This window comes from Pundamilia nyererei, unplaced genomic scaffold, assembly GCF_000239375.1.
Source record: "Pundamilia nyererei isolate P.nyererei 1_Seehausen unplaced genomic scaffold, PunNye1.0 scaffold00024, whole genome shotgun sequence".
In the NCBI taxonomy this organism is placed as follows: Eukaryota; Metazoa; Chordata; class Actinopteri; order Cichliformes; family Cichlidae; genus Pundamilia; species Pundamilia nyererei.
This window is the reverse complement of record NW_005187425.1, coordinates 2,743,188-2,763,936: the sequence shown is the minus strand read 5'-3', so window position 1 is coordinate 2,763,936 and position 20,749 is coordinate 2,743,188. Positions and strand designations below refer to the sequence as shown.

Here is a 20,749-nt window from a genome sequence, read left to right as displayed (position 1 = left end):
TGTGCAACTGTGTATGTTTTGGAAAATGGTAGCAGTACCACCTTTTCAGAAACTGCTACATATTCTTCATTGTTGAGACACAATAAATTGCTTTCACAGTTTTGCCATCTGAAGAAACTTTGTGACAGATGATAACAAAAGTGCTACACCTCTATACCAGCTAAAGCACTCGTCATGAACATGTGACAAGACTTACCATTCTCTATGTCCTTCATATCAAGATGAATGCTAGACATGAGGATACCTACAGCCTGTGAACGCTTGTTGCTTAAGAGCTTCACCACCTAGAAGATAATGACATGAAGAGAAAAAAAAAATCTTAACATCGTACAGGCTCATTAACCATAAACTTCATCACAAACAGAACATAACAGAACGGTGGTTTCTGTTTGACAGGTGAGGTGGAGAGAAAGATCCTCCTGCAATGTAATATGTAGATTTTAATTTAACCATAGGGGTCAATTTGAAATGAGCTAAACGCCATAATTAGGCTTGAAGATGATTAACGACCTTTCAAAAACACTAGAAGGTAAATCTTGCTGTCTATAATATTAACATGTCAACCTGAGGGACAGTGAGAGACGTGCACAGTTCATGTATATTGTATAAATATATATTATTTGTTAAAACTATATGCTAATAAAGGGCTTTTGAATTACAAAGACAATATTTGAATAGAAATAATCTGTTCTCTATCATTTTCCTTCTGTGGGAGGAAAACTTCATCATTATTGATCAGCACACACTGGGAAAATTATAGCTATGGAGTTACATTGTGTTGACAGATTTTTTTCAAGTCTCCACATACACTGTCATCCAGTTACACAATCAAAACCTTACAGATCAGTAAAAACACAAAAGGCTTATTATTCTGACTCAAGTAGTGCAACTGATGAAACAGAAAACTGACTTTTTGTTTAAATTACACATTTTTTAAAGGGGGCTAAAAGGTAAAGTTTAGAAAGTATTATCTGCACAATGCCATGGAGATTAAAACTGCTCAAAAAGCTGCAAACGTTAACAGTTTAATAATAGTCTGCCTCCGACAAACAGTCAGGAGTTAAATATCAAGCCAGTGTTGTTATTACGCATAAAAACTGCATCCAAGGGGACCATTATAAGCCACAGCTCTCCTGAGTAAGCAGAAGTGTGCACTGGGTTGCAAAGTGGTGAAGGGACAGGACAGGAAACCCGTAGCCTACTGTGATCCAGACAGAATGCTTCCATCTAAACCAGATCACACAGACCACAGACCTCTTAAACACACAGGAAGTTATATCACCAAGCCCCAACTGTCTGTGTTCCCCAGCCCAACCACAGCTTTGAGAAACATGCCGATCGAGATATGATGCTGAGTGACTTTCACAGTAAGTCTGTGATATTTTAGTGTAAGGTAACAGCGTCATTGCAGTGAATAAGTCATCAGTAAAGCCTTATTTGCTGAAATATACAACAGAGCCTCAGGTATATTTGGTATATTAGGTATACTTAATAAACTGAAATATATTAAATATGATGCTTTCAACATCTAATCAGAGTCCTCAGACTCTGATATCATTAATAACCCATGTAAGAAGCAATCAGAGCATTGTGGCGGCTCTGATTAGTGTTGCACCTGTGTTTTGACCGACATTAATTTGCTCGCTGATCTTCTGCTAACCTACTCCATCTTACAACTTGAACCCCTCTGGCAATTCTGCATACTTGCATCAAGGACTATTGATGCAAGTATGCAGATGCACACACCCCAAGTATACAAAATAAAGAAAGCTCTGGTGTTCTGTTGTTTTATCATCATTTTCATGCAATAAACCCAATTGGAATTCATAGGCGTACCCAGTTTTGTTTCTGTGATCAAAGATTAAATTCATGTAAAAAGAATGTACCATTTAATTAACTTCTCATACAACAGTCACGGTGTGCTTAGAGCTGAAAATGTGTTATGAATAAAGCTCTCAAGTTTGGTACTTTTAATGAAAAATAATAAAGGAAACACCACAATTTCTATTGCTAAAATAAGGAAAGCAATGATGTGTGAAGTAAACAAGACAGATGAATGCTAGTGTTATTAGTTTGGCTACTGATTTAGCAGCTCAAACAATACAGTCAGATAAAAGAGCTATGATGGTGCTGGATTAGTGTGTCTACATCACCATTTTTTATATTTATTAGAAGGGAGCTTGGTGACCACATCCTCTGCCATTGGCAATTTCCTATCTTACAATTATTATATTAATTAAAAAAGTAATCTTGATACTCAAAGCTCAAGATTTTCTGGTGACCAACAAAAAAATAAATAAATAAAATAAAACAAAAAAATAAATATGTATTTTTAAAAATCAGCACTGAGAACATACAGTAACTTCAGCCCAATTCTTTCCTCAAAGAAATAATGGAAAATGTTGCTTTTAAACTTCTCATCGTTCTCAAATATAAATGATAATAATAATAACAATAATATCAACTTTGTATAGTCCCTTTCAAGAAACCCTAGGATGCAAATAAGTATAAAAATAGACAAAAGGCTACAGGTTGAGGGCTTTGTTAAAGAAGTGAGTTTTGATAAATTCTTAAAAGACTCCAGTGATGGGGCATTGTGAAGCTCAGATTGGAGAAAGTTAAAGAGGATGAGGGCTGCCAAAGTGAAGCCTCTTTTCCCAAATGTACCTAGGTTGATGTGGGGTACAGAAAGTGGACCCGTGGCTGAGGACCGTAGCATTAGAGACCGTGTGTATTGTTGCAGCAGGTCAAACAGGTACTGAGGGGCCAAAGAGTTGAGGGATTTGTAAGTGAGAAGATGGATCTTATAAGTAATGCGTGACTTGACCAGGAGCCAGTGGAGATTTATGAGGGTGAAGTGTGTGTGTGTGTGTGTGTGTGTGTCCCAGAGCTTAGTGTGTGAGAAATGAGAAAAGATGCCCATAGAAGTATCTATGATACTGAACAAAATAGAGGTCGGGGTAGGGTCACATACCAGTTGTTTGGAAGGTAATGCTGCTCTAAAAGTTAACTTACAGAAGCATAAACGCCTCAGCGTGTATCATAATGTTTGAATAAAGATAGGTTTCAATTTTTTAAATATTGTTCATTTTCATTTCTAACGACGTTTAACTTTTTTAAATAAAAAATAAAAATCTTGGAGTTGATCTCTTGTTAACAAAACAAAATAGTTTTGGTTGTTAAATGTTAATAAGATAAACACTTTTTTTCATAAATGTCATATATCAATAATTTATATATATTTTTATTTTCTCTACCCTAGACTTCAAATCTCTTAAGATGAAAAACAGAGCATTGGAAACATGCAGTTCATCATCTTCAGTCTTAAACAGATGTAAACCACATACTATAATTCATATTCATAACTTTCACTCCATATCTCTAGTACATCATATAAAAAGGTCAGAAGCAAGGCTGCTCCCTCTGAAACCTCTCTGCAGGTACAAAGGTTAACAGTTGACACTGTGTAATAGCAGTAAATCTTCCCATCTACTGTAATACTTATGCCAGCAGAGGAGTACTGACGTCAAAGCTGCTCTCTAGTGGTAGTCCTGAGGAGGATGCTTGTCCCCTCTCATCAGCAAAATAGTTGCACTCACAGCACACAGGGGGATGCAAATAACTGAACCAGTAGGAGATGTAATATGTTGAAGGTTAACTGCAATTTTGGTTCAGTTACAGTTCTATGTTTTTGCTGTTGCTGAATCACCATGGCTGTGTTGGAGATCATCCACAGAGATGATTGGGGGAATTCGACACACACCTAAGTAAGTTTGTTTCCCGTCACAATTAGGGAAAAAAGAAGAAGAGATATTTCATAATGTGGTAATAAACATATCCAGAGCGGTGTCAATTAGAGTGTCGCAGTAATGCTACAGTAACAGTAATAGTACATCTAGCAATGACTTGCTGGACTTATTTATAACTAAAATTTTAACTATTCAAGGAAAAAATATTAACAGGTGTCCTACAGATGTATCATTACACACAACACCTGTAATAACTGCTCTTTCCAAGTTAGATCCCATTCATACAAGGCTGTCAAAGAAGTCTCACCATTAATCAGTGCTCCCAAAAGGTCGATTCTGTTCATCTGCACACAGCGTTTTGAGTGAGAGAAACGAAGAAGTCATCCAACTGACTTCTTCAGTTGCGAGACCGTTGCTCTGCTGGATCTAAGCTACACCATACAGTACTTTAGCGTGAAAGTTCACATTTATTCTGCTACAGCAACATTCATGACTACTTCTGTGAGACAGACACACTTTTGATGTAAATATAAAATCTATAGCTGTGTAATTATGGAGTACTCTACAGTTAGACAGTACTTCCTATGGACTTTGAAGATTCAAATTTGAAATGATGAAAACCAAGATGGGGAAATATAAACCGTAGAAGAAGAAGCTTTTTGTTAAGAGTAAAGCTGTTCAACATTTGTTCTAGTTGTACTTTCAATCAACTAGAAACCTTTTGGAAGAAAGGTTTAGATTTTGGTGTCAAATTCCAATTGATCCCTTCCCATAACTTAAGAATATTTCCCGCCAGTGTCTATGCTTGGGACCAACATATCATTTCAGCAGAAACTGCCTGGTGATTCTACAGGGCCTCAATTAGAGGGGTGAAACTTCCTTCCCCTGTGCAACATTATTTGTGTTTTAGATACATAATTTAGCTGAATAGTACATTATCATAAAACTCTTAACCAAAAGAGCCTTAAATTGTAGATCAAATGTTTGCCTTGCTGATTGATGGAGTGACATAAAGGACACTTGGGAGGGAAACAGTCTGACTATTAAACTCAGTCATACAGAAAGCACAATGGGAGGAACCACATCATGAAATACAACTCCCACGCTTCTCACTCCCTCCCGTTTTCCCCTCTCCCCTTCCCACTCCCTCTCTCTCCGAGCAGTCATCACCGTCGTGAGGTTTCCTCACCGCACGCGAGACATTGGCTTGATGCCACTGGATGGTCACAAGGGGAGTCGGGTGGGAGCCAGAGCTCACACCACATAATAACTGTCTGGCTGTAGCATTTCCTTCTGTCACTCAAAGTAAATGGGAGACAACAGTGATGAGAAATGGAAAGGAACAGCCATCACTGGAGTAAAAGTGCGAACAGGAAAGCCCTGAAGAAAGCCAAACGTAGTGACCCCAAGGGGGAGAAGCAAAAACATGCATGCATAAATATACAAATACACACACACTTGCCTAAGCAAATATATCAGTATATATGCAAACACATGAGCGTAACACAACATATCATACCTGCTTGGCCTTTGACTTGCTGATTGTGTCTGAAATTGGCTTCTTCTTCTCCTTGACAGTGCTTTTGGAAAATAGCTCCACAAATTCTTCAAAATCCACAGTTGGTTCCTCAATTTTCTCCCACACCAGTGAGACAGTATGTCTAAAGATGGAGGGGGAGGAATTATTTACAGTGTAAGTAGGAGAGCCATTTTTTTGATTGACAGCAAAGTAGAACTTCATAGTGTAATTTGTGTTTTTTTAAAGGCATGTTTTTGCCCTCTGCAGTTCTACAAGTACTAATTTGTTATTTTTTGGAGAATAAAAATCCAAAATCAATTACTGCCAAAATCATTAGCCACCAAATGGCATTTATAATTCTGGGTTGAGTTCCTCACTTGCTCGTAAAGCAAGCTCTCCATTTCTAGAGGTTTGTTCCACCACAGTTTTCCAAGCCTTAATAAGGAAAGAAAACCTGGTTCAAGTCATTTCTCTGCTGACCACAATGCCTGGCTTGCATCACTTTCATTTTCCACAAAGCTAGCATGTCTATTGCAGTCACAGCATGTGGTCGATCTTTATCTTAAGTGGACAAGCTTCCTCTCAAATCTCTACTGTTCAGAGAATACCTTTGTGCAAATGATCCATATCTATCTTCACTTTCTACAGCATATCCTTACTTTTTAGCATGCAGCTGTATGCGGGTCCAGTAGAGTGGCTTCATTGGCTTGGGGGGTTCTATCATAGCCTTGGCAGGGTCAGCTTCCTGGATCATCATGGAAGGCATGGGGCCTGGTGGTGGTGGGGGCCCAAAGCCAGGAGGTGGGGGTGGAGGAGGGGGGCCCATTCCTGGAGGAGGGGGTGGTGGGGGAGGGCCCATGCCTGGTGGTGGAGGAGGTGGTGGGGGTGGAGGTCCGAAACCAGGCAGGGGTGGAGGAGGTGGTGGAGCTCCGGTACCTGATGGAAGGGGCGGTGGTGGTGGGGGTGGGAAACAAGGTCCAAGCCCGGGTAAGGGTGGGGGTGGTGGTGGAGGTGGCGGTGGAGGTGCAGTGGAACCCCCTGGTAAAGGTGGTGGTGGTGGTGGTTGGGACATAACCCCAGAGACTGTAGGGGGAGGAAGACCTGACTGGATGCTGCTCTGCTGCCTCTGCTGGCAAGTGCAGGCAAAGCCTTCTGAAGATTTGACGATGGAGGGTGAAATGGAGGACGGCGTGCTGCTAGACCGCCCATTCAAAGGCACATCGAACTTAAATCCCTCTTCCACAGGCGACGTCTGGGTAGACACCTCCTGGCTCATCTTCCCCAATCGTCCTTCTTTTATCTGTGAGGCCTTGTGGTGACCATTGCCCAGAACTCCCATATTATCCCTGATGCCCTTTGCCAGGGAGGCCTGCTGGCCTTGCAACACAGCTATCTTAATCCGCAGGTCATCAATGGTCCTCTCCAGCAGTGGGATGAGACTGCTTTCATCCTCAGAGGATGACTGACCTGACTTCAACTTGCTGCATTCTGTCTGTCAGTGAACCAAATAAACACATACATAAATAAATTGCATAAATATAATATATTATTAATATATTATTAAATCTTAGGCACATTATCATTCAATTACATAAACAGTGAGGGGGGAAAAAGTGTCACAACTCAGGCAGCTTAGTGACAGAATTATGAGGTTAAGAAGGGTCAACCAAGTCCCTCATGTCTAGACTCTGTCAGACCTCTGGCTCCACATTGGTTAGAATAGGGATGAGGGGATACCAGAGATTTGACCCCAGAGACAGTGAGTCTCAGTAGGCCTCACATGAGGAGGGTTTTGTCTGCTAGTACACATTCTCCAGTTGTAGTCGCCTTGTTGAATTGCGAGGAGAATATTTAGACAGTATGGTCCTCTATTTATTTATTTATTTTTTACTTTTCTAGGAAACGGGGAGGATTCGTGTGTTTGTTTCACAGTACTTTCAACACAAGCCTGACCTCTGGTGGCCAAGGAAAAACTCACAGCTAAATTCATGTGGGTAATAATATTACAGATTTAAAATACAGGTCAAATATATATGTATCAGATACAAAGTTCAGTAATTATATCTTTCCATGTTTGTCAACGGGTTTCTATCCCTCGGTATTCATTTCTTTGCTGTTTTGCACACTAAAATTCAATTTTTCCATTGTTCATTTTTAAAGCAGTTTAACACATCCTGTATATATGTTTTTGTACCAAAGGTGCTAAATACAGAAAATAGAAATTCAAGAAGGAACAGCAAAATATTATAATCAAGCTTAGTTTCTTCTAGATTTTTACTCAACTGTGTGCACCATTTTCAAGTCTTTTGTGTGCGTTTGGTTTATAATCATGAATGATATTACAATGACAATTTTTAAAAAGGCTATATTGGGTAAATGTTACCTTTCAGACACACGCATATGCAGTGAATATATCAGTCAGCAAGAAACAAACTTTGACTTTGTAAAGAGGAGACATTTGAATTTAATCTAATAAAGATGTTAAGTTTATGTTTTCAGAGCATACACTTTCCTTTCTGTGCAGGCAGGATGAAAAACAGTTGTCAGATATTTAACACTAAAGAGAAGACTTAACCAACCTGAACGTGTGGAGCACCTGGTGTTTTGGCTGATGATTGATGGAAAGAGGATCTCAAGCTCTGTACCCTGCCTGTGGTTGCCCCTCCATAGAGTTCCCAAAGGTAAGGAGACACTGGCAAGCCTACAGATGCCCAGGTGTACAGCTGCTCTTCCTGAACACAAGTTATAAAACCAGAAAGTTTATAATATCAGACACAAGGTCAGTAAGGTAAAAGATAAAAAGTTCAGTAAACACAGAAGTATTAAAAGCACTACTGTTGAACATCTAAGAAACATGTTTCTTAATATTCCTGTTAAATGTCAAAAAAGCTCTCAGTCTAGTCACAGCTGCCGGTAGTTTGTCAGTCTCCATGGCAAATAAAAACACTAAGCTAAAATTGACTCTCTTACTGTTCCAATATGGTTTCTGGTCATGGTGAAAATGCTTAATCCTCTAAATGTACAACAAGGCATGCTCAATAAATATATTTAATCACTTTAGACAAAGAGCAGCTGGAGGCTACTGAAATTAAATACATTTGTATTTATATTATTTAACAGTATTTATTTCAATGACTCTTCAGTCAACACCCAACACAATGATGGCTACCCTAAAACAACTCTTAAAGAGGCTCAGATTAAAGGTACTCAACAATGTGAGGGTAAATATGAGTCAAGTGCTTGCTTTCTGCCTTGCAAACATGGAGTTGTACAAATTATTCCACTTTTTCCTTTTCTTTTTTTTTAAAAAGTTTGATATTTTAGAGCATTCAGGTGCTTTCCATTTTCTCATTCCAAGTATGTATCATTACAAAACCTACCACAACTCTATTTTTCATACTAGTATAAGTGAAATAGCAAGGCTATGAACAGATAGATCGCACTCTACTTTTTTTGCCAATCTTATGAGAGCATAAATGGCAACTCTTTTCAGAAGTGCCCCTATACTGCAGTATATTAATATTGTATGTCAGCATTAGCTGGTCACTGTGGTAACCTGACCTGCAGAGCGAGATCGATGTAAACTCTTGCAACGACAACAGAAATTTATCAACTAAGCAATGTTTTGCCAAGCACAAAGGACAGCATATGTTCAGAGTTCTTAGACACTCATTATTATCAAGCCCCATTTTTGTGATGAATGAGGCTGATTGGAGTATATAATTCAGGGCATATGCTGAACAAGAAACACGAAAGTGATACATTTGCTGTCTCCACCAAATTGGATGCAATGCCATATTTAGGTAGAACGGTGGAGGGCAAACAGGAGATGAAAGAATGAAGTAAAAGGAAAGAGAGGTGTAGAAAGAAAAAAACAAAGTCGGTGCAGTAAATAACCGATTTCAAGATGAAGAGCAACTTTAAAAGGGAAAGAACATAATGGTCTGATATATTAAGGGGCTTAAGTGAAAAGGTTCCAGAACAGCAAAGACAGACTGATGATTTAATTTCAAAAGGAGATTAGCTTTAAGATAGAAAGCCCTAAAAAATGAAATCTGCACTCTGAATGACAACAACAAAGGTTATTCATGGTCAGGCTGAATAATACATGACTCCAGGCCAAGCCTCAGACTGAAGAAGTATGCAGAGCAGGGACAATTCTGTCCAATCCTGACATGGTGAGCTTTTTGCTCAGGAAGAGCAGCCTGAGCCCAAGGCACGTGGAGTTGTTACATAACACGGTCAGCAGATGGTCTACACAAGCACAAATGTATGTGTGCGCACATTTATGTGCATTTGTGGGACTGAATGAATGTCAGAGGCAATAATAATCCAGCTATGCAAGGAAAAGCCTTAGCGTGGATGTCTCATGCTGTCCTTTTGTATGTGTCCACAAGTGTCTTTAACATACTGATGCAACAGTGAATTGTTTGAAGATTAAAAAGAAAAAAAAGAAAAGGTCTGTTTGTTTGTGGCCTACTTTGACCATGCAGCATGCAAACAGATGACGGTTTGTATTCCAGAGATTTGCATTTATGTTAATAAATCAGCTTAAGAGCTTGCACTGTCAGGCGAGTAATCTTGCTTTTGTCTGTGTGGAAGTCTACTGAACCTTTATGTGCGTATGAGTAAATACAACATATGTCCACACATGTGCATCAGCAGGAGATGTTCCAATGCGCAAAATCCAAAGCTAATCTGACCTGACTGTTTGTTTTTAGACAGATAAAAGACCAAGAATTTACATCAACTATATTTGCTTTGTTATTATGTGCTCATACAGCAGTGCTTTGAGCTGAAAATATACATTTTGAAAATTATTAAATCAAATTAAATTATTTTTTATATAAATTTTAAAAAAATTACAATTAAAATGGTCTAGCTATGTCATAGATGATAAGATGTTACACTGGAAGTGAAAAACCTGGATAGCAATAGTCAGGAGAATTAACACCATTAAAACTAATCTTCTCGGGTGAATATATGTAGAAAATTTAACAGCAATCCATCCACTGGTTGTTGGGAAATGTCACTGAAAGAGCCAACCTCATGGCGTCACTATAGGCTCAGCAAAGCCAGTGGAGTTCATTCCCTGCCATGACATAAGACTGAGGCATAAACGTCTGTATACATTATGCTGAACAACTCAATGTGATATCCATGAAGCTGCACAGTTAGCGAGGTTTTAAAAAATCTTTTTCTTTTTAAGTCATCAGAGTGTTTATCAGTGGATGACTTGATGACTTATTTTATGATTGTCATTTTGTAGCAACATAAAGACACTGAACAGGCCTATATTTTCAAAGAGCTGATGTGTTGATAAATATGTTGCAGTTTAAATTGTACATCAAGTTACACGTATTTTACAGCTTCATTTGCATGCAAGGAGCTGCAAGGAGTCATGACAGAAATGGCTCCAGCAGTAGCTGTGATAAAATCTGCAGGCATGTGCATGTGCAATTAGGTCTGAGCAAAGCTTTACTGGAGTGGAAAATAAAAGATTCATGAAATCAACTTCCGCATAGTCACCCTCTCTACATACACCACTGCTCTTCAGGTAATGAAATCTCTCAGATGAATCATAGTCAGACAATAAATACAGAAACACACACTCTGCATTCATTCTCTCTACTGCACATAAGAGTAACTCAGTGATTTATCTCATTAACACATGCTTTTTATATGCATCCCAGCCCATGTTATACTATCTTTAGACAGTGGTTTGTTATGAAAGTAGAAAAGTTAGAAATATGAAACACAGCTGCTCAGCTTTGAGGGGTTATTTCCATCCCCACAAAAACCCTAAGTCTAATTATTTTAGAGCTATTCTAATGTGGATCGAGCATTTTAAAGTGTAAAGTGTTTTAAAGCTAAACTATATATTTGTTTAAAAATGAACCTACCCCTGAATATGTGGTCAGTTTTTAGAATAAGTACTAAGTGTAAGTGAAGAGAAAGGTCTTACATTAAAAACTGGTGACACAGTACTGTCACCAAGGAGCTCTGCACGCCCGTTGCTGAAGGGGTGCAGGAGACCCTGGACAAGCATTCGTTGACACAGTTCTTTCACATCCTCTTCAGAGGACCCATCTCCTTGATGCATACACAGCCTGTCCAAAAGAGCGCGACCTGAGAAAAGAAAAGACAGACACTGCAAGAACAAAACAGAGGGATACAGAGCTCCGTTTTCAAGACTAGAGGAGGATACTCAGATGAATTTGAACAGACACATTTTTAAAATTTATTTTTAGATATATATATTTGGTAAGTTGAGAAAAATTGTGTAGTTAGACGCCTCATGTCAGTCTGACCAAAGAATGTAAAAGACATTTTTCATTTTAGGATGTGATAATTAAACACCTACACTTGTAAACTCTATTCACACCATTTACACGTGGGTGAAAAGAGAGGTGGTGCTGATTGTGAAGTGCAAAGAACTATCAAATTGCAGAAAAAGAAAAGTTTTGGAATAGCTTGAAAAAAAAAAATCTAAAAGGTGGGCTAAAGCCGACAGCATGGTTACAAAATGTATAAATTCTACTTCTTGAATAAAATACAGAAAATAAAGTAGGCTGTCCACATGTTTGTAAAGTAAGTTTGACCTGTGAGAAATGTAGTAATGTAAATGTATCAAAATCTCTATACTTCATAAGGAATGACATATTTTCTTGAAAATGAAATTAATGTCAGGAATTATGTGGAGTTTGAAGGGTGGTGGGGGATATCAACAATGTGACAGCAGAGGACTGTTGAGCCCAAAACAACACACAGCTACAGCAGGAAGACCAATTCTAAAACAGGGTGATTTCTTTTAACCATGTGATACAGGGGACAGTGTCAAATCAATTAAAAGCCATGACATGACTCATGCTCCTGTAGATTTGTTTTTATCCGTCAGTGGGAATTTGTCGTCACTTGTTCAAACATTAAGCTGGAGTTTTCTGTGGTTTCCCATCTTTGTTCTCATTGCTTCCACTCCTTCTTAAGGGTACATGTGACCTGTAAACCTCGCTGCACTGATTGGTATCACATGCAATGGTAAACTAGTTAGAGACTGAGTATTTGTGAGCATAAACGGGACAAAAAAGTGCCACACAGGCACAAAAATGTTCATTTTATATGGATTCAGATCATTATGTACTTCTGTTGTTTGGAGCGAGTTCACCTGACGCAAACAGAAATTGATTTAACATCATGACTTATTTTTGTCTTGCAGAAAAACTGTCACATGAGTTTAACATCCACTGTGTTTGTGTATGCGTGTGCTTCTTATCTAAGCCAGTGGAATCAGAGGATGACATAGCCGTGGGTGGGTGGCAGCATTGTCATTCGGTCCTCTGATTTACGAGCACAGGCAAAGACAGGAGACAACAGCTAAGCTCTTGAAAGGCTCCACAATTGTAAGGAGGACAGAGTGGCATTGTTTTATTAGAGTGAGACAACGCATCTCAAAGACACCCCATGGTTTTATTATGGTTTTCATTAAGTATTGTATTTTAAAATAATAACCTTAGTATTTCTAGTGTACTTACTTATATAAAGTGCAATTTGTAAGTAATTAAACTTACTAGGCAATTACTATAATCATTGGTTGTGTAATGGCCTAATCTCCAATAGGGTATGAGCCAAACAAATAAGAGTGGCATCCAATCCATTAAGACTTCTTCAGTAGGAATAAATTATGAAATAGCTAAAATATTTAAATGAAATGCTTCATTATTGTCTTCCTGATACTTTGGTGCCAATGTGATAGCAGAATAATCACAAAACGAATAGAATTAAAAAGTCAAGCTATTGATATTCTGTGTTTTTCTCTATGTTTTTCTTTACTTTTTCTTTGTATTGCAAAACATGTAGTTCATCCCTTTGTGGCATTGATTTCGATTGTAGATGCAAACAAAAAAAAAACTGACATTAATCAAATTGTCTTGTAGCTCACTTTCACACAGGTCTCTCTGAGAAATGCCATTCAGAATGAGTGCAGTGAGGCTAATAGATTATGGGGCATTTAAAAGAGAAGACAGCTACACTAAATTGGCACCTATGTTTTGGGAGGAAGGTTATTATTCTCTCTTTACCTTCTTTTAAAGTTTTTTTTGAAACCTGTTTTGATTGCTCACTTCAGTTGTTTAATATATCACTCACCAGAGAAGACATCCAGGTAGGGTACTGGAGCAGCAGACGTCTGCTTTCCATAGTGTGCTCTCCTAGAGCCCAGCGTCCAGTAAGTCCCACCTGTGTAACTCTTCTCTGTGGTCTCCTGATCTGGAAATTTGGCCCCATCATCATGTCTTCCACTAAGCTCATCAACCTCAGACGACCAGTCTGCAGACACACTGTGCGGCCCAGCTATGGAGCAGGACCTCTGCTTGCGTCTCCTAAACCCTTGGACCTTGTTGGATTCCAGTGATCCACTGATGGGATCTGTTTTCCGAGGCACGTGAGGGCTGGTAATGGGGGAGCCAACTGGAGAGGTGAGCTGCCTGGTGGTGGTCTTAATATAGGAAGGGTGGACAGGTGGGTAGAATTTGACAGTGGAGGGGGAGTTGGATGATCTTCGTCTAGGCTGAAAAACAGGGGGACTGTCTATTATCAGGTGGCTAATAGACAGACTATTTTTTCTCCTTTCTAGAGACAGAAAGTCCCGCCCACCACTTTCTTCATCCTCCCTCTCAACAGACAGGTCCATGCTGCTTGCACTTTTTTGAGTACCAGTTGGCCCTGTCCCTACCATTATGGAATCTAAATGGTCACATGATGTGTTTTTGCCAAGTACAGCCTGACTACCTTGACCCTGATGTGGAGTCAAAAACAGGCTCTCCAGTTCATCCTGGGGCTCCTCAGCACTTTCATATGAGGTGGTGGTGGCTGTAGTGTCTTGAAAGCTATAAGTGCTGTTAGTTTTTGGAAAAAGGCTGCCACTGCTTCTCTCTGTGTCTGGAGCAGAAGATGAAGGACCACTCTCACTCAGAGACCCTGGACCAGATGAAATTCTTGATATAGATATGTCACTCCTTTCATTCTCCAGTCTCTTACACTTATCATTCAGTTCTTGAGGTACACTTTCACTAACAAGAGGTGGGGAGAAACAGTCTTCATCCAGATTAAATAGTTGGTGAGATATTCCGGTCTCAGGAATTTTGCTCCCCTCCAAAGTTGACATATTGTTACCAGACACTTCAGATAAGTGTCTGGTAACAATTTCACTGGCAACACCTTGGTCTCTCATGGCCTGCTGGATATCAGAGAGCAGGTCTTCACTTTCAGTCGCTGAGTGAAAACTGTAGAGTTCAGCATCTGACCCTGAACTTGTCTTCCGGCCAGTCTCATCGCCCATAGATTCGTGGCTGTCTGCAGTTAAATGGGTTAGATCCCCCTCAACATCTGACAGCATGCCCATCTCATCAGCTGACAGGCTTTTCTCTGCACCAGACTCGACCCCTGCTTTGCCAACATGTGCTGATCTCCCATCTTCCAACATATCATCCTTAGACAACCCTTTCACCTTGGATAAACTCTTCCTGATCTTCATTCCAGAAAACACAGAACCCTTTGACTCAGACTTTGATTTCTTCTTACCACCATGTTCTCCTGCTCCTTTATTTGTTTTATTGTAGGACTTTTTGGATTTTTTGTCCACTTCTCGCTCCTCTGCCTCACCATCACAAGAAACATCCCCTGTTGGTCCACCGCTGGCTCCTCCTTTCTTCTGCTTTGCTTCCTGGTTCCCCATGTTCCTGAGTAGACGAACACCTTTGGCTAATAGGCCATGATGCTGGGGTCGAGATTGGGCATGCTCGGCTTCCTCATGAGCTACTGCTGCCGCCGGTCCTCTGTTGGTCAGAGCCCTTTCAGAGCCAGCTAATCCCTGCTGTCTGCCCACCACAGTTATCGGCAGCTGTGAGGATGATGCTGGCTCCCCCAGCACTGCTGAGGCTGATGATGAAAGGAGGAGGAGACTGGCAGTGACAGCCACGGGCTCACTACCACTCACTGCTCCCTCTCCCCCCCTTTCCAGCTCAGCCTCTCTCACATTCTGAGCCTTTCTCTCTTTTTGCTCCTCCTTTCTATCCCCATCTGCTTCTGCATTCTCAGCTGCCTTGCATAACGGGCTGCTGGTTGAGCGAGCAAGTCGGTGATGCTGGGGGGTTTGCTGCCCCGGTCCATTTTCAACTGGATGAGAATGAAAGAGCTTAGGACTGTGTGGCTGATGCTCTAAAATACACTGCTGTTGATTAAGAAGAGAGTGTTGCTGTTTACGGAGGATATTGGTAACACTGCTCTTCCGCCGGCCTTTGAACGTGGTAGTGAAGAAACTCTCTTTTAGAAAGGGGACTTGGGTCTCCACCGTCTTTATGGTTTGCATCCTGTTCGCTTTGGTTTCATCCAAGAGAACGCCTGTCTACAAAGGGAGAAGAACAAATTCACACTGATTTACTGTATATTTACGCTTAGCTTAAAAATAGCAAAAGGGAGGCAATATGCTCTGAGATGAGTCATAATGCCTGATTGGCAACAGCTTAATTTTTCAGCATGAAAATTATGCCAAACACACCACCAATGCAGTAAAGGCCTGTCTAGATTAAAAAACAAACAAACAACAACAACAACAACAACAAAACAAGTAAACATAAAAACAAAACAAAACAAAAAAACAGTGGACTATTACTAGTCATGGACTGACCTCCCTAGATCCTGAACCTCAACATTATTGATGCATCACTGGGTCATTTTGACTGAACAAATCAAAGGGCAGTGAACATCCAAGTTGAACAGATACAACTTAAGTTTATTGTTTTCATGAGATGCTTACAATTTTGTATATAATCACCTCAATTATTTTCTCTAATTTCCATTTCAAGGTACAGCTATGATAATCTAAGGAGCTTGGGGGGAAAAAAGCAACTAGAATTCGTTAAGTTTCTTGAAGATGTTTCACCTCTCGTCTGAGGAGCTTCTTCAGTTCTAAGACCAATCAGTGGAGTCCCAGATTTGTCATCTTCAAGAAATGTAAAGAAGCCTAGTCTTTTTTTTCTTTCCAGGCTCCTTAGATTACCATGATCTGGATGACTGAGAACCGTCATGGACATACAGCTACAATACTGTGCAAAAGTCTTGAACCACAACTCATTTCTTTTGATTTTGCTTTCAATGAATCAGACTCTCTTAGAATTTTTCAAAGTGTTCTTGAGCAACAGTTCTTTCTGGAGGTCTTTCATAGGGTATTGGTTGCTTTTTCACTCGTTTTCAGTCCAGTAATTTTACCTGACCGTTTTAAGATGAATGTGTTTTTACTCTGTTAAGCCACTTTACAACAACTTATCAATCATTCAAACACACCTAACTTGGATCAATTAAAAGAAGGCTTGCCTAAGACAGCTCAGACTTCATTGAAGAATAAAAATCAGACCAAATATTCATTTTCAAGCTTGTTAGGCAGTCTCTGGTTTTTGACTTATCAATTTTTAATTGCTGCATGAATTTATCATCTTCCTAGCAAAACATAGAGAAATGTGGGCTCTCAAGACTTTTGCACAGTATTGTAGATCAGACAGGTCACTCGAGATCTCCAATTTTCCCCACACACAGATATACTGTATAACAAACAGCTAAATACTCATGTCATACTGCGCATCCCAGTGGAAGTAGTTAATCAAAGAGTCAGTTTAATGTGGCTGCCGAGTTACGGGAAATTATCTAAAACATGTTGGAGAATATCTGGTGAAAAGATTATGATTTTAGCTTTCTCAAATCCAAATATTTACTGTTTAACTGAATGCATTGGTGTTGGATTTTTTTGTCACTTTTTGGCAGTGTATGGCTAAAAAAAAATCCCACATCTACCGATCAAGAAAATAAATTAAAATCAGACACTTATTATGGATTAAGTCAAAGTGTAGGTATATGGTGGTTTGTCCACAACTTACAAGCTTATCATTGATTGGTGAGAAATATTGTCTGTGCAGTTACAAGCAAGTTATTGTGTTCACATTTTTATTTCCAAATGGATTCTTCTTGTTTGTTCATTAGCTTGTATCGACACATGCCTGAAGACTGATTAACCTCTATGTGTAGTAAATTTAACATTTATCCTTCTAGCACCAATTATAAAGATCCCTTTTCTAACCATAAAAGATAAAAATTAGAACAAGGTTTCAACTTACAACATTCCGTTTAGGCAAAATGAAACAGTGTAAAATGAAAAAACAAGATAAATGCTATGACTTTTATAAAGATTTTCAAATATGAAAGATGTCATACTTGCCTGACTGGTGGATTCTCCTTGGTGGTTTAGTACTGACTGAAGAAAACAACACAAATGGGTGTTTGTCTTCTTCTATGAGCCGCTCCTTAGCCATGGGTCACATGAAGTCTGTATTTTCCTCATCACATGTCTAGTCACTGTGGCCATCTCTCATTAGCTCTGTGGAGACTCTCCTTACTAACTTCATCAGGACTCATGATGGGAACACACAGCTATGTAACAGTTAAATAACACTATTATATTAAAATAAACCTGAAGTTAGACACTCAGTGCTAATCTCAACTTCATTTCAGACAGCAATACAAGACTCCATTTTAATAGCAAATTAGAACAAAACCACATATTCAGTTGAGTCAATCAGTAGCTGTTTGTCTTGGCTGATGCACTGTGGTGCCACTTTTAAGTCTATGCCCTCATTTAGCAAATGAGCTTCAGCTGTTTTCTCCCTACATAAGCTGTTACCAGACAGGTCAGTGACCTCAATCCTAACTGAGACAACATGTTTCCTATGATAACAAATAATTAATATTATAATTGAGTTTTAAAAAGCTGGAAGATTAGAGCTAAATACAGAATAATATAAATACATTTTCAAGGGTTGGTAGAGGAATAAAACTCTCAAAATCACTGCGTATAATTCTGCCTCAAAAGATAAAAGAACACGCATATTCCACTTTTGCATCAGATCCACAGAAAGCCAAAAATGTGCCAGATAGTTCGTACAAAAGTTAACTCAGTGCCATGTCTGTAGGGATGTACAGCTGTCAAAATGTTACTTCTAAAAAAGAAAAGAAATTATTGATTTGATGCAGTTTTACTTACAAGTTGGAGCACAAAAAAAAAGTTATATAATAGTATTTCTTCGTTCTATGCTACAAACATTTTGCAGTGTTCAAGAGTAATACCAGGAATTTTCACAGACTCTCTAAACCCTGTCTGCTTCTTTGAACTTTCACTTTTGGTCATACTTGTTGGGATTAGTAACCAAACTTTTCTGAGCAGTGCCACTTTAGCTTGACTACATATCCAGGGAGGTACTCACATTCCATCTTGCTTGTCGTTTAAGTCCCTTCCTGCACTAAACAGGCAGCCGAGGGTTATGCCATCCACTTCCTCATTGAGAGTAGCTGTTTTATTCAGTTTTCTGGACATTTTTAAGTATTGAGGAATGCTACAAAACATTTTATTTAAGGTCATCTGAAGTTTAAAATAGCAAGGAATAAACCTAATCAACCTAAACAAATGACAGTGGCCATATAAAAACAAAATGTTCAAATACTTAGACATGATAGCATACAGGTTGTAGCAACGTTTGTTGGGAAAAATACAACAAAATGACTGTTCATTGGTAAGGCTGTGCTCTACAACTTGTGGAAATTTTGTTGGTTAAAAGGGAAAAAATAAACTGGATATTTTAAACTACCAGGTTGGCATGACATGACAGCATTGCACTGTTCCTGCAGATTTCTTGTCTATGATATGAACTGTACTGTTCCACCAAATCCCAAAGGTGCTCACATCTTGGAATCACATCTTGTGACTGTGCAGGGCATTTGAGTACAGTGAAGTCATTGTCATCTTCAAGAAGCCAGTCTGAAATTGAGTGGCCATAAAAAGATGGACATAGTCAGCAGCTGAACTGCTGATAACAGGCAGGGCTAATCCAAAATCTGACCAGGTCGTCCAAATGTTGCAACTGCAATCGAGGTTCATCAGACTAGGTGACATTCTTACAATATTCTATTTTGGCCAATTTTGGTGAGGTCTTACAAATTGTAGCGTCAGTTTCCTGTTCTTAGTTGAGAGGAGTTGTCTTTTGAGTTTGATGTGCATTCAGATATTCTTTTCTGGATACCTTGGTTCTAATGAGAGGTGAATTGAGTTTCTGTTGCATTCCTGTCAGCTATAAGTATTCTGGGCATTCTTCTCTTACCTCTGACAAAAATACGTTATTGTCACTTAGAGAACTGCTGGTCACTGGATGTCATCATTTTTTTTGGACCATTCACCTCCAACTCCAACAGATGCTTGTGTGTGAAAATCCCTGGATCAAACCTGGATCTGGATCAAATACTCAAACCCACCAATCTGGCACCAACAACCATGAAGTCCCTTTAGTTACCTTTCTTCCCCATTCTGTTGCTCAGTTTGAGCTTTAGCGGGTCATCTTTAACATCTTTAAATGCACAGAGTTGGCTGACTAGATCTTTGCATTACCAAGCAGATGTCCCTAATGTAGTGGCTAGTGATTATAGTATTTTAGCACCAATTATATTGTAACTTTTTTTTTTCTTTAGCTCTGATTACAGAATATTATGGATAAATTCATGCAACCCACATTATATATTGCTTTAAACTGATCTGGTTGGATGTTAAGAAACTGCATTATTGAAAATGTGTTAAATATGAACGTGAGGCAGAGCAACACTCAACAAATGATTCATTTTAAGTGAAACTATTCTATGTAACAAAGGTGAAACACCCTAAATTACACAGTGGCAAAAAGACAAAAAATCAAAACAAATAAAGTAATTATAGACAAAAGGTTTTTTATTTTTTTATTGGCTTAAAATATGAGTATGATTGGCATACTTAAAATGTAACAAACTGTTGTGTTCACAATGTTGGCAGTTTACATTCCCAATACAGTACAAAAAATCCCTCATTTATCGATGAAGAATGTATTCTGACCCTGTACCGTGGCTCCACACTGTAGTGGTTTACACTAATAAGCAAAAGATCCCCAGTTTGTTTCTGGGAGAAGATACAAATTCCTCAGGGGCTGCATCAGAAAGGGCATTCAGCATAAAAATCTACCAGATCAAATACAAAGAGCCACCCCTTGTGGTGACCCCTTGTGAATAAGGGAGCAGCCAAAAGTAGCTTTCTGTATTATAGCAGTGTGCTGAAAACGAATGAAATATTCACCGATGACATGTACAGGATTTTTTTTAAACATTTCTTTGCATACAGCAAATAAGCCAAAGTCATGTCATCATTTCCAATATAATACGATCTAGCCATTAATTTGTATGCTAGTTGTTGTAGCACATTTCTTTTTACCATATTAAAATTATTTTATGATGATTATTTGTACTCAGAACAAGAACAACTTTATACTGCTCCGCATTGAACCTTCCCTCTAAAGTACAAGTGAATCTAAACACCTCAGTGTAGTTTTTCTTGAATTTGTCACCTGTTTTCATTTAAAATTTA

At 39.0% G+C, this 20,749-nt stretch overlaps 1 protein-coding gene across 1 annotated transcript in view; it reads right to left on the bottom strand.

The window, feature by feature from the left end:
* The window catches only part of fmn2a (formin 2a), a 39,396-nt gene extending 21,494 nt beyond the window's left edge, over positions 1-17,902 (bottom strand). Inside the window, exons 1-7 of the mRNA XM_005727389.2 lie at positions 17,534-17,902; positions 13,414-15,670; positions 11,234-11,397; positions 7,848-8,000; positions 5,928-6,760; positions 5,269-5,410; positions 197-284 (exon numbers count right to left, since the gene is read on the bottom strand). Coding sequence (XP_005727446.1) covers positions 197-284; positions 5,269-5,410; positions 5,928-6,760; positions 7,848-8,000; positions 11,234-11,397; positions 13,414-15,634 — 3,601 coding nt within the window. The 5' untranslated portion in view covers positions 15,635-15,670; positions 17,534-17,902. The remainder of the gene's footprint in view (positions 1-196; positions 285-5,268; positions 5,411-5,927; positions 6,761-7,847; positions 8,001-11,233; positions 11,398-13,413; positions 15,671-17,533) is intronic.
* Positions 17,903-20,749: the final 2,847 nt, after the last annotated feature.